The sequence below is a fragment of the Alexandromys fortis genome, unplaced genomic scaffold (assembly GCF_014885135.2).
Source record: "Alexandromys fortis isolate MF-2015 unplaced genomic scaffold, M_Fortis_MF-2015_v1.1 scaffold_139, whole genome shotgun sequence".
NCBI lineage: Eukaryota > Metazoa > Chordata > Mammalia > Rodentia > Cricetidae > Alexandromys > Alexandromys fortis.
The window spans coordinates 4379667-4394120 of NW_026068020.1; the positions used below are offsets into that span (position 1 = coordinate 4379667).

Sequence of the window (14454 nt, forward strand, 5' to 3'; positions counted from 1 at the left end):
TGAGATAACTAGCAAGTAGCATCCCTCTGTGGGTCCTGCCTGAAGGCTCCTGCCTCGAGCTCCTGCCCTGACTTCCCTCCATAATGAATTATGAAGCAGAGCGTTGCCTTGGGTTAGCATGTCTTATCACAGCAACAGAAACTAGAATAGGAAGTATGGCCATGTTTCGTGGTCCAAGAAGCATCCAACCTCCTCAGTTCTTCAGTCAGTTTAAAGATTCAACCTGCACAAAGTCCCAAAAGAAGGAATTGGATCACCCAGAAACAGCTTCCCACAGAGAAACCATCTCTGAAATGAACAGAAGGATGAGTGAGTGACACCATGTGACTAAATGGGAAGGGACAGGTACCCAAGGCAGTGGCAACAGCACAAGCTAAGGTAAGTGAGACAGAGGCCTGGGAGAGGAAACTTGGCAAGGCTGCGTTGCTGGCTCACCATGCTCATGATGAAAGCCATGGGCACTGTTAGAGGATGGTAATAGAAGCAATTCTCTACCAAAGGGCTGCTCTGACTGCTACACACATCAAAAAGAGCCAGAGGACACAAGGAGAGCGTGGATAGATGCCAGAGCCCAGGGGATCAGAACATTCTGCATGGGGACGCTGTGAGATCGTGAAATCAACTAAACCGGCTGAGCACTAGGCATCCAGGAACAGTGTCAGAGAGGGTTCGTGATGCCATTTGGAGCCACCTAAGAGATGTGACTCTGGGCATGTCCACGAAGGTGTTTCCAGAGACTTCAACCCTCAAAGTGGGCAGCTCCTTCCCATGGACTGAATAAAAAGGAGGAAGTGAGCTGAATATCAGGAGTCTCCTCCTCTCTCTCTCCTTCCTTCCCTCCCTCTCCCTCCCTCTCCCTCCCTCTTTCCGCCTGCTGATTCCTGACTGTGGATGTGATGAGAAAAGCCACCTCACTCTCCTGCCACCAAGCTTCCGCTTCCCCTGCCATGATAGGCTGACTGTGCACCCTCCAATTGTAAGTCACGATTTCTTCCTGACATTGTTTCTGTTGGGTATTTTGTCACAGTGACAAGTGATGGTAAGACGGTCTGGTAAGGACATCAATGACCTGACATATCACGGGTAGGGGATATAGCTCGGTGGTGGAACACTTCTCTCTGTACTAACTAGCGCAATGTTACATAAGGGCTCTGACATACACCACTGTGCCCTGATGGGAAAGAGATCAGCATGGACCTTGGAGGAAGGCCTGCTCTGCCAAGAAATGCTGCTGGGAGCCGATTTGAGTGGCTGCCATTACAAGATGGCATTTGGCCCCGGCCTCGCTTGATAAATAACTCCATATTAAGGTTGCAGTTCTTCCACCAGAGAACAGGGTGAGTTGTTGTGATCTAGCTGCCCACACTCCCTCTGACCGGCAGGGGAACTTCCTTGTGGTCTGTAATTGACAAGGAGGTTTGTTTTCTTTCTGGCTGGTGGGTCTCCAGAGAAGCAGTTAAAGTAACAAAGGTTGCTAGGCAGACTCCCTATATAAGCAACTACAGCTCAGAGCTCGGGGCCCCTTGCTTTCTGCTCTCCCTATAACCAAGAGGCTCCAATAAAGCGTGATTTGGGAAGAATCCCCGTCTGGTGGCTGTTCTTTCCTGCTGGTCAGGGAGTTTGCCGCAAAGAAGGTCTGGACCTTTCCTTTGAACTAGCCACTGTGGGTCTGTGTGAGTTCAGAGAAGACCACAGACTCTGGTTCTGAGGAAGAGCACTCTGCCAGTGACCTGTCCTCAGCCCTGACAGCCTGGGCACACACACACAGTGTAGGAAGGTGTCACTGTGCCAGATAGCCACTGACAGAACTCAGAGACTGAAATGTGCACACAGCGCACACACCTGTCCTGGCCTGTCCCCTAAGTGCTGTTCCTCAGTAGAACCCAACCCAGCCACACAAAGAGCTCTCCTCCAGACAAATGGTGTCACCGTGCCAACTAGAGAGTCCCAAGAGCCTTTCCACCCCTGCACGGAAGAGACCTGCTTCTCACAGTCAGAAGAGGCTTCAGCTGAGGAATGGAGACCTATAGGGAAACCAGAGGGACTGAGAAAGGTCCAGCCCTGGCTCAAGGAAACAGTCCATCAATGCAGTTCATGCTGGCAGGGTGGGAGATGACAAGTCGGGGCTACTGTCAACATCAGGAAGCTCCTCCATGCAGTCCACCCAAAACACAAATTTGTGTATGCCCCATACCCCATACCTGACATTTACAGTCTGAGAGTGGGCACAATAAAGCCACCATGCCAACGTCAGCCTCATTCCATCTTCTGAGCAGTGGGCTAAGGATGAAAGCTTCAACCCAAGGTCCTAATGTCAACCTTCCATGTGTTCTTTAGGACTAGATGGAACTCTGAACACTGTGACATACAGGGAGGTACAGTCTACAACACTTCTGTCTGAATCAGCAAGGACCGTCCCACTCTACCCTGGGAACTGAGAAATACCATGATTTTTAAAAACATGAGTGTGCAGGCTCGGTGGGTAGAATGCTTGCCTATCATACATGAAGTCCTGGGTTCAATCCCCAGCACAGCACTAACCAGGCACGGCGGTACACATCAGCAATTTCAGCGGGGTGGGGGGAGGGGGAGGGAGAAAAGATCAGGAATTCAAGGTCATCCTGGGCTACAAAGGGAATTCAAAGGCACCCTGGGCTAGGGACCTTGTCTCAAAAAATATTAAGAAATAGAAAGACTTAAAGATTTCCATGAGAACAAGGTAAGATCTTAATCAGGAGCAAAGAGAAGAGGTGAAATGGTCAGGGATGGGTCCAGGATGTCACCCCCAGCTCCACCTCTGTCCATGCAGGGCCGGGCTTACCATCTACGTCACTGGGCACCTGGCCAAACATGGCCAGGTAGGGCTCATAGATGACAGAGCGGAAGATCCACCTCCAGCGCTGTTCATTCAGTCTAAGGATCCCCTGCCTGGCCACGCCAAAGGCCACCATCCACACGGCAAAGAGAAACAGGAAGAAGAAAACGTCGATCAGCTGCCAAGGGAGGAGATCAGAATAGTCAGAACTGTGCTCGTGGTGGCTATGGAGCCTGGCCATTCCCAGTCAGCCAAAGAGGCCGGCAGAGGGAGGTTCAAGGACCCAGAAAATTTGTTATCAAGTTGCCTGGCCACTTATTTATCTATCTCACACCAATTGATTGAGTTAACTGTTGGGGTTAAGACCAGGGCCTTGTATATGCTCTATCACTGGGCTGCATCCCCAACCCTTAGCCACTAACCTAAAAATAAAACACCCTCACCTTAGGTCTGGAGATGTTTCCCCAATGAAACCCAAGTCCTGCACTATTGCTTGCTGATCTCCAAACAGCTCGGACTCAGTGCTTTGAGAATGAAGGCCCAGCTCAAACACAAAAGGGCCTCTGCTTTGAAGGAGCTGGCTCCAGCAACACCTGGCAGCATTTGCATTTTTTTTCAACCCCCAAATTGTTTTTGCAGAATTACTTCTTTGGAAAACAAAAGCAGCCCTTGTGAGACGGGAACAATTTACTTTTTCTCCCGCTGTGTTTTGCACACACAGCATGACGTCATGGTGACTGGATGCCTCCGAGGTGCTTTGAGTTAAAAACCACACACTCAGCCTCAGCATTGGAAAGGGATGTCCACATGAGCTCATCCAGTGGCCCATCTGATTTCCAGACAGAACCAGCCGCGGGAAGCAACGTCCCCAGCCTGCCACGTTCTCCCGTTGTGTATGTCAAACAAGCCTTTCTCCCACATGGGTATTACAGGGTGTGGAATTTAGGATCCCATCATCTCTAGACATGTAGCTCATCATTTATCTCTAGGGAAAGATGTTTTCCTCCTTGAACTAGAACAACCTATCTATAAAAACGGTAAAAACGGCATAAAAGCCCCTCCGTACATATACTCTGAGTGAGCTGTTCAGACTCCAAGGAAGCATGATGCAAAGTGGAGACCGTCAGGAAACCCCAGTGGCTTTCGGGCAGTGCTACACTCAACACTGTTGGTTCCTTGGAGCTCTCTTTCCTAAAATCTCCCCTGAGGAAGAGATGCTGAGGAGAATGGCCTCTGGTAAAAAACGGTTAAAGAAAAAAAATGCCACTGTGAATGCAAGCTATCAAGCTATGCCGTGAACAAGCTCCGCTCATCAGCCATGGACTCCAAGGCAGGTGAGAGAAGGATGCCCACTGGTGCTGCTGGCTCTTACCATTCGCTGTAGCATTATAATCTTGGGTCCTAAGTTCCTGCTAACAGTGAAGATGTGGATGAGCCTTAGAGTGAATATAATGTAATCCAGACAGAAAATAACTCTCCCGGAATACAGAGAGCTTTTATTAGAAGAGTGGAGTCTGTGGAGAGAAAAAGGAAATTAGTGTTATGTGGCACAACGTCTCAAAGTTTACTGTGGTGTGTCGTGTGTGTGGTGTGTCATGTGTGGGGTATGTCATGTGTATGTGGTGTGTCGTATGTGTGATGTGTTGTGTGTGTGATATGTCGTGTGTGTGGTATGTCGTTTGTGTGGTGTGGTGTGTGTGGTGTGTCATGTGTGCGGAATGTCGTGTATGTGGTGTGTCATGTGTGAGTGGTGTGTCACGTGTGTGGTATGTCATGTGTGTATGGTGTGTCGTGTGTGTGAAGTGTGTGTTGTGTGTGTGTGTGGTATGTCATGTGTGTATGCACATCGGGTGTCTCACTCTGTTGCTTTCTGTCATGGTTTTTGAGATAGGGTCTCACACAGAACCTGGAACTCACTACTGAGACAATGAGCTCCCAGACCAGCCAATCTTGCCCAGCCCTGGTTCTAGTCACAGGTGGGTACTGTCATTCTCAGTAAACGCGGGTTCTGTGAGTCTGAACACAGTCCTCACACTTGAATGGCAGGCATGTTGCTGACTGAGCCATCTCCCCAGCTCAGTTTAGGGCCTTGGATGGTCATTTGAGATTTAGCTGTCTTCTCACGCTCTCTAGCTGCGAGGCTGGAGGGAAACACTGATACCTGGAAGGGTGGCTGCAGGACCAGTGTGCTGGCCGAAGTCACATGCGCCATAACTAAGTGGACCAAAATAAATCAACATTGGAAGACACTCAACATCCCCAGGACCCTTTCCTTGGATAATAATTGTGCCCCCCCAAAGCCTATTTGAAAAACAAAAGGAAAATTGTAAAGAACCCTGGATGAGAGGGAAGAAGGAATTTATGTTGGCCAGCTTGTGTCTCCACAGGACAGGAGCAACAGCCTCTTGTGGTCATCTCTGGTAGGGCATGAAATGACTGGTCCATCCATGGACTTGTTATGCCCAAGATTTTTTTCCCTCCATCTTTTGTGCCAAAATGCCTGAAGGTAGGAAGGGGGAAGGAACCACTCACCTAAACACGATCCCTGCTATGAAGTAGAAGAGCCCCAGAGTGTCCATGACGTTCCACAGGTCAGTGAAATAATTCACTCCGTTCATGTACCACTGTGACAAGAGAGGGCAGACGAAAGAATGGGCATCTGGACACCAGGCCTGCAGACCCGTGAATATCCATGCAGCTTCTCCCTAGCACTCTGGAGGCTGTTGGTGTCAAGAACCCCACTACTAGAACCCCATGTTCCCAGGGCACCGGAGAGCTAGCTGCTCTTTTACACACGTATAGCTCTCAGAGTCAAGGAAAGGAGGTGTGTTCTCTCAAAATGACCACAGAGAATGAGTGTGACCTGTGTGGGAAAACATGAACTGGCCAGGTGACCACAGACAGCAGTGTAGACTGTGCACTGTGCAGTTACCGAGTGTCTTCCTGACTGTTGTAGATTTGTGTATTTATTGTAAAAATATAATAGAACACACACAGTAGAACAACTTGATTAGTGAAACTGTTTCAAAATGTGCACATGGAGGGAAGATTATTAATTGGACTGTACAAAGTAGGTGTGGAGAACTTCAACCTAGCTGTGTAGCCCTTCCATTTGCCTACTTACTCAGAATCTGGCTATGAGGGGCCTGAGAACAAGACCCTGGGGTCAGTGAGGTGTGGTACTGATTCCTATAAAAGATGAATGCTCGTGTGTTCCCATGAACTCATCCATCTGGGTCTATCTGGGACTTGGCTATCCTATTTCCTACTTGGTCCCTGACCCCAAGGCCTAGACGGGCTGGCTAAGGTGCCCATCCTGGGAGTGAAGAGTTTCTAGGATCCACCAATATCCCCCAAGCTGAAATGCTGAGGGAGGCAGGACACACCGCTTGAGTGGACAAAGGAGGGGAGCATTACCAGATAACCTCGGAATGATGACCTCCCCCATGCCTGCACAGCCTGGCTCAGACCATGTTCCACTGTGGGGAGAGTGGTTCAAGGTTAGGGCCCTGGGAGGACACAGGAGCATCCATTTGTCGGTGCAGTGCTGACCCTCGGGGTACCAACAGCCACTGGCTACTCCGTGCCTGCAAAGATGAGAGTGGCTGGCACCCGCCCTGCCCACCTGTTCGCCTTGTCGTCCCTGCTGGTAGGCTGGTACATGCTGATCTGTACTGTCCCAGCCCTTCCTCGTCTAAGGGGCTCCAGAAGCCTGGCCCATATTACAGGAATGATAGCTACACGAACCCTGGGCCACTAGAACACCACTACAGGGAGAGAAGATTTTAGGTAAGGCTAAGCTGCGCTCATGAAACAACAGGATACATTCACCGTCTCCTCCACGCGGTGACGGCTTCAGAACTAGAGGAACTTTCAGAGAAGGTGGGGTGGGGCTTACCACCTTTTAATCAAACATCCACCGCACTGCTTAGTTCTGCTAGGAGTGAGTTAACTGTGTGTGCACTGTTGACTGTCTAGGTTAGAAATCCCCAATTAATGTGAGCACCTGACATCACTCGTCAGCAGAGAGCAGTGAGTGTCTGAGGCCCAGATACAATCTAAAACAGACAATGTCCTGTTGAGGGGGCCTTCCGGAACAACTGTGACTCTTGTCTGGTAAGACTGCACAGGTCTGTAGACCTCTTCCTTGAAAACCAACCCAGTTTAGGGATCCAAAAAGACAAGGTTCTACAGAAAGGAAAGGAAACAGCGCCCTCTAGTGACATATTGCTTAAGGACAAAACTTTACAGCAGTGGTCTGCAGACTGGCTCCTGTTTTATCAAGCATTCCAGAAAAAAAAAAAAAAAAAGCCACCTGGGTTTCTCTGTTCAAAAGGGAGAGAGGACTGGGCCCCCTCTCTCCTCCTCTCTGGCTTTAGTAGCTGACTAGGTGACCCGCAGGAGTGACTTAGATACACCCTGCGTGTTTCTTCCTGTATTAACACAACAATCTCAGCAACAAGAAGATGCCAGCTCTGGCTTCAGAGATACATGATACATAGCAAATTAAAGTCTAAAGTGGACTGTTCCCACTTGATGCTGATCTGGGGACTACGGGAGCATGTGTTAGGCCCTGGGGCACTCAGAGGACTCCCTGGTGGGGTCAGTACAAGAGAAGACACCCCCATTTGTGCTTCTGCTTCTCTCAGGAGTTTCTTCAGTAGGAAATGCACCCCCCAAAAAGGACAGAACTAAGAAGACAAACTACTACCCATCACTTACAATCTATTTGCAACTCTTCCCTACCCTTTAATTCTCTGTCCCTCTTTCCCTCTCCCAACCCAATCCTCATGACTTAATTCCCTATTAGCCATAAGTCAACTGACCCTCTAACCCAGGAAGCTCTTCTCTTACTGCTGATTTCCACACAGAACCCCTCAGCCCCTCTCTGCTGACACATCAGAAGCCATAAGGGAACCTGGGAGTAAAGGCTGGCCACAGAGACAGAGTCCACATGGAAGGGCTGTGGGCCCAGAGACACCTGCAGTCTGAAGTCCTCAACCCTCTACCTGGGAATGTGACTTTGTCTGGAAATCAGGTCACTGCAGATGGAACTGGACAGGTCAAGATGGAATCCTGATCCAACGTGACTGCTGTCCCCAGGAAGTGAAGAAATTAGGACACACCTGCATATATGGGGGAGCACCATATGGACATGATGCCAGGGGTCAAAACATCACATCCATGAGGCACAGAATGGCAAAGACAGCCAGAAAACTTCCAGAAGTCAGGGGATGGGACAGAACTGTTTCCTTCGTAGTACTAAGTGGGACCACCCGTCCTAGACCCTTATCTTGGTCTTTAAGCCTCCAGAATTATAGGCAGTACACTGCTATCCAATACATCTGTGTGTCTTGGGGTTTTCTTCCTCCACCTCCACACTGCTTACCAACTAGTCAAGAAGACAGGTGCACATGGGCACCAGTGCCAGGGCCCCTCCCAGCTCCCACACCCATAATCACTAATTGATCAAGACATACCCATGCTGAGAATATATAAACAGGCCCCCAGAACCAGTCGCAACCCAGGAGTCCCGGAGAAGGCACATAAAGATCTCTCTGAAAGAGTTGGCATGGGAATGTAAGCCAACATAGTGTTCTTAGACTAGTCGGGGCCCTACCAGGGCATGAAAAGCATTGCTGACCCTTCAAATCTCTTCCGCCACCAGGCCTTCTGCTTTGTAAACTCAAGTACCCCACAAGCTGTATACCTAGCACATGCTTGCTCCATGGAATATATTTTAACCTTAGGGTTCTGGTCCAGAAGAGACAACAGAATGACAGCAGAATCTGAAAGGGCTTCCTGAGACTGGCTTTCATCGTGGGTCAGGACATTGCCACCTTCACTGTTAGCATGAATTTCTTCAACATCTGTTACCTCTGTAAATCCCTGCTCCATGGAACCTGGGGTCGTTTGGATTCAGGGGTGGAAAAAGGATCCCAAAAAGTGCACATCCCAAGAAACTGCACAGATGGACCATAAAGAACCCACAGGGATTATGGCAAGACTTGACTGCTAGGCATTAGGGTGCTCAAGATGATCAGGCCCCCAAGTCCCCAGCTGCTCAGCAAGCTGCCCCTGGTGGTGGTGAAGGTGAGCACACAGAAGGTTCCTGATGATGGAAGAACTCAGGCCAAGGTCTCTCAACCACGCCCCTCCTCTGTCCTAGCTTATTTTTGTTGTTCTGATAAAACTTTCTAACCAAAAGCAACTCAGGGGGGAAAAGGATTTGTTTGACCTATGGTGTGGGAGAATTGTCTGTATTCTGTCAATCATGTTTTAAATAAATGCTGATTGGCCAGACAGGAAATATAGGCGGGAAAACCAGACAGGAAGTAGAAATGATGTAATGAGAACAGGAGAATTCTGGGAAGGAGGAAGTTGATTCTTCCCATTCCTGCCCAGATCACCAAAGCAGCAGGATGTGATCTGCCCACTGAAAAAAGGTACTGAGCCACAGGGTTAACATAGATCAGAAAAATGGGTTAATCAAGATAGAGAGTTAGCCAGTGAGAGGCTAGAGCTAATGGGCCAATCAGCTTATAATTTATGGAGACCTATATGTGATTTTCTTTGGGGTTAAACAGTTGTGGGGTAAAGGGTGAGACAGAAACCCCAAACAAACAGCCCCCCCCTCATGTTACAGACTTATACTTCCAGGTCACACTGCATTGCCGAGGAAAACTAAGACAGAGGCAGGAACATGGAGGAACATTGTTAGTTCACAAGCTCATGCCCAGCTGGCTTTCCTATACAGCCCAGGACCACCTGCCTAGGGATGGTGCTGCCAACAGTGGGCTGGGATCGCCTACATCAATTAGCTACAAGACAATCCTCCCACAGACATATTCACCAGCCAATCTTATCTAGACGGTTCCTCAGCTGAGGCACCCTTCCGATGGCCACAAGCTATGTCAAGCTGGCAATCAAAGCTAAGTAAGGCACCTTCCCTGGCTGAGCCATGTCCATCAGTTAACACTAGTTAAGGACATAGCATGAATTCAATGCTAAGAGATCTCACTGTGGTGCTCAGGATTTGAAAATCACCTTCAGGTCCATAGACTGTCACCCGGGAAGAATTTATTTGCAACTTAATGACTGCATTTGTAGTTCAGAAACAGTTCTGATGAATCCGCTACCCACTGATGACACCTTGAGGAAGTGTCCAGTGTTGTAACCCTTTCCTTTAATTGAAACATCCTCTCCTGGAATAGCACAGAGGCTGGGGGGAGGGGGAGGACTGGGAAAGTTACAGGCACCTCCCCAAGGCTGTATGTAAACAGTAGCAGGTGCTGGGGCAGAAGACACTGGTGGAGTGATGCCCACAGATCAGCCTTTGAGTTCCAGAGATGCAGCTTTTGTGAGTTGCCTGGGCGGACTTTTGATGCTGCAGCTGCCTTTGAGTCAGCCACTCTCTCGTCAGTCACCCCAGTAAGCTCACCGGTTCCTTACACTAGACTTGTGGAATCATCTCTTTGGTGTGTTGTCAGTGTCTTATCCGGGGTGAGCAGACATTTATCCACATCTCCCTGGGGAGAGCGACGCAACACTTGCCCACCTGCCTCACTTCGTCACAGAAGAGGACGAACACCAGGGCGTAGAGGATCAGCTCGGGCGTGTGCGGCACAGAGTGGAAGTCCATGAGCAGCACGTAGGCAAACAGCAGGAGGAAGGCAATGTAGAAGACCACGTTCCAGGAGAAGACCACGAAGGGCGAGGTGAAGAAGGCCACGTAGTACCAGAGCAGCTTCTTGTGCTTGTCAATGGGCTTCTTCCTGGACCAAGCCAGAGGTGGGGCAGAGTCACCATCCACACACACTCACACATACTGATACATGTAACATACACACGTTCTCTCACACACTCACATATATTCATATACATGGATACAGTCACTCACACATGCACACACAAACACACATACACACACACTGGTGCTACCCACCACAGACAAGGAACAAACAGGGAAAACTGGATCAAAATGCTGACCCAACCAAAACTCAACCTTTGTTTTTGTTCGTTTGTTTTGTTTTGTCTTTGTTTCTTTTTTAGTTGATCAGAGAATCCAAATTCAGTCTAAGATACTGAAGATGACCCCAGGCCCACCTGCTTGAAATCCAACCCAGAAAAATCCAGGGAAGATGCCAGACCACGCACACAGATGCCATAATGGATGTTCTAAGTTCTAGGCTTACAACCATTTGCACAAATGCTCAAACACATACACGCACACACATGCATGCACATGCACGCACATGCACACACACCACAGATGCTCACACACACGATTAGATGCCCCAGTCCACACCTGAATGATACGAGGCCACAGCCCACCAGGGGGATGACAAATAGACACAGGATAATCTTCCAGTTCTTTGTGTCTCGGGAAATCTCTCCATACCATTGCTTTGAAAGAAAATTCTAGAGGGAAACAGAGACAGTTAACACAGTCCTTGTGGATTTAAGTATAGGAGGGACAGGACACAGTCATTCTTCCCATCCCTGCGCATTCGAGAAATATTTACCCCTATATTAATGTCTTTAATTTTTAAATGTTATCTGGATCCTAAGGCATGAAGAAGCAACTTAAAATTCTGTTTGATTTTCGAGGTTTTTTTTTCTAAATTCAATTCTATGGGCTTTAAAAGAGAGTGCTACATGAGTGAAACTCACTAAGCCTATGAATTTTTAACAACTATGATTCTTATTTGTGTAAGCTTAAACAAGTATGAGTCTTCAGTGACTGCTAAGTTCAAAGCCAGGGCCAATGCAATCTGTAGAGTCCCCAGAGATTCCTGTCTGGAGGCAGATGGATGCTTTTATTCTGAAGCTAAAAGGAAGCTGGGAAAAGAGAGACTGATAGAGTCGAGGTGGTATGCATGGAGACACATTCCCCTGACCACTGTGCCAGCCCCTGAAGGTGGGGCAGGAAGGGCTTCCATGATGGTGGAAACTGGAAACCCATATTACCAACCAAAAGATAGGTGTGGGGATAAGGGACCGGACCACATCAAAGAAGCCCACAACTGGGGCCTAGCATATAGAGGGTGGAGCGAAGGAAAACCAGGGCCCACTCACTGCCACTAAGAGGGTTGGGAATGGTGTACTATGGCCATAGTCCTGCATCTGCTCTCCTATTGAGTAGAGGACAAAGGCTTCTCTTGTGCTCCCTGCCATATCTTCTTGGGGTTACTCCACAGATATGTGTTTGGCTGAGGAGGGGCCAAGCTAGACCTTAGAAAGAGCACCAAGCAAGCAGCACACTGCAGTTATAAACACCCTGAGACTTGCAGCGGGCTCTACAAGGGACCCAGAGGCTCCCAAGAGCTCCAAGGGCCACCTTCCTTCTGAGCACATCATATCTGCTTCTCCCTCCCCCAGCTCACCACCTGCTAGTCACCTCTAGCTCGCCTCTAGAGCAAACCACTTCACTGAAAGCCACCTGGGATAACGCAAATCTGAAGTTGGAGGCAATCCACAGAGGATCAAATCCTGGTGCCACTACTTCCTAGCAAGCAAGCATGGGAAATATTCCAGGACCTCTCTGAGCACTGAGTCCTCAAAATAAAAGGAATTACGCCCACCTCCACAAGCATGGTGCAGAGGAAACACGTTACAGGCATGGTTCTCCCTCCTATCCCTGCCTCATCAGCCCTACAGTGTCCCAGGGCAACTGTGGGTGCAGTAAAGCTGCTGCCTGCTTAACTTGCCTCAGGACCAGCCCCGCCCATCTCATGATTCCTCCATCACTTGTGATGACCGTGATGACCATAGTGGCAAGCAGCTGACATGGCTGACCTTCCCTTTCATACAGAATTTCATGGCATCACCATAGCAACTCTCTGACAACCACAGCTGCTGCTGTTTGGATAAGAAATCCCCCAAAGGCACTCGGGTCTGGCTGATGGGATGGGCCACGGAGGGTGGGCCTTGTAAAATTACCCCTAAGCCAGTTTCCAGTCCCTCTGTCTGTCCTCTAATCCACAGGAGTGGCAGCATCAGCACCGTGATCTCTGCTGCACTGGGTTGGAACTGTGAGCCCAAATATGTCTGTCCTTGTATAAGTTGCCTCTGTCATGCATTTTGTCACAGAGAAATCCCTAATATGCATGACTGTGCCCATTTCACAGATAGAAACTGGGATCCATCATCTCACATCCACTTTAGCAGACTGAGACCCAGGCAGAGGGACCCAGAGATAGCTCATCATTACAATGCTGTACTATTTGCCTTGTGGAAGCCCAAAGAATTCTTCCTCCTTGCCATAGGTCTTAGCTTCGTTTCTGCTGTTGTGATTAAAAAATAAAAAGAATACAAACAAAAAAACAAGCACCTTTGGGAGGACAGGGTTTATTTTAGCGCGCAGTCCCACATTACAGTCCATCATTTTAGGGAACTTGAGGCACAATCAGAAGCAGAGAGAAATTAATGTGTACTTAGTATTCTCCTAGATTTCTGTATTCATCTAAGGTCCAGGATCCAAAACTAAAGACTATTACCACCCATAGTCTTCCCATATCACCTAAGGCAATCAAGGCAACCCCACACACAGATACACCCACTGACCAACCTATCTAGACAATGCCTCCCTGAGACTCTTTCTGGATGATTCTATAGTATGTCAAGTTGACGATTAAAGCCAGGCACCACACTGAGATTTGGGTCTTAGATATTTTCCCAAGGTCCATCGTTTCCAGTGTGACACTTGGGAAGGTGGTTCAGTCTTTAAGGAGATGGGACTAAGGGGGATGTCTTAGGCTACTGGAGGTTACTCCCTCGAAGAGACTTTGGTTCCTCCTCTGCCCCCCACCTCTTTGCTTCCTAGCTGCCAAGAGGTGTCTACCTTTACCACAGCTGTGGCCATAATGCCCTTTCTCATCATGTATTCAGAAGCAATGGGCACAGCCAAGCACGAACTAAAACCTTCAAACCTTGTGAACCCAACTAAACCTCTGCTCTTTTTAAGGTAATCACCTCAGACATTTCGCTACAGCGGTGGAGAGTTGACCGGTGCACTCCTGTGCCATCTCTTGAGGTGAGGCTTTTCACAAAAGCATATGTCTCCTTGTCTTTCACATTGTCACCCAAGGAACCCCTCGATGGCTTTTACACAGGATGAGGAAGGTGGACTCCTAATGCCACGTCCTTGATGCTGCAGGTAGCAGGTGCTGTCAGGCACGTTCCTGGGCACAGTTTTCAGGGCCCGGCCTTCGCTTACCTGGACCCCAGGCTGAGCGATGAAATGCTGGTCTGTGGCCTCCACCGCCAGCTCCAGGCAGTTGCTCCCGCCCCAGGCTTCACAGGAGTAGACCAGCAGCTGCTCTGCCAGGTCTTCGTCATTGCTGTAGCACTCAGTGAACAGCTCTGCATCGTCAGAGAGAAGAGGGCTGTAGACATGGAACCTGGCCTGCCTATGCCCCATCAAACCCTGAACAGATGGGGCATGAGGACCCAGGCATGCAGAAGGCAGAGAGAAAGCTGACCAAATGTCACCCTAGCTACATGGATGTTTCCTTTAGATACCGCATAGTCGGCAGGGCTCTTTAATGTAGACGGTGTTGTTACATGTTTATGGAACTGAGCTGCCTTCACCACCTAGGGAGGGCCCTCTCTGATGGGTTCTGGATACAGGCAGAAGG

At 49.0% G+C, this 14454-nt stretch overlaps 1 protein-coding gene across 1 annotated transcript in view; it reads right to left on the minus strand.

Annotated features, from left to right (window-relative positions):
• Positions 1-14454, minus strand: part of Trpm8 (transient receptor potential cation channel subfamily M member 8) — a 75910-nt gene that overhangs the window by 25453 nt on the left and 36003 nt on the right. The window contains exons 14-19 of the mRNA XM_050163107.1: positions 14034-14179; positions 11124-11236; positions 10374-10590; positions 5348-5439; positions 4188-4329; positions 2822-2993 (exon numbers count right to left, since the gene is read on the minus strand). Coding sequence (XP_050019064.1) covers positions 2822-2993; positions 4188-4329; positions 5348-5439; positions 10374-10590; positions 11124-11236; positions 14034-14179 — 882 coding nt within the window. The remainder of the gene's footprint in view (positions 1-2821; positions 2994-4187; positions 4330-5347; positions 5440-10373; positions 10591-11123; positions 11237-14033; positions 14180-14454) is intronic.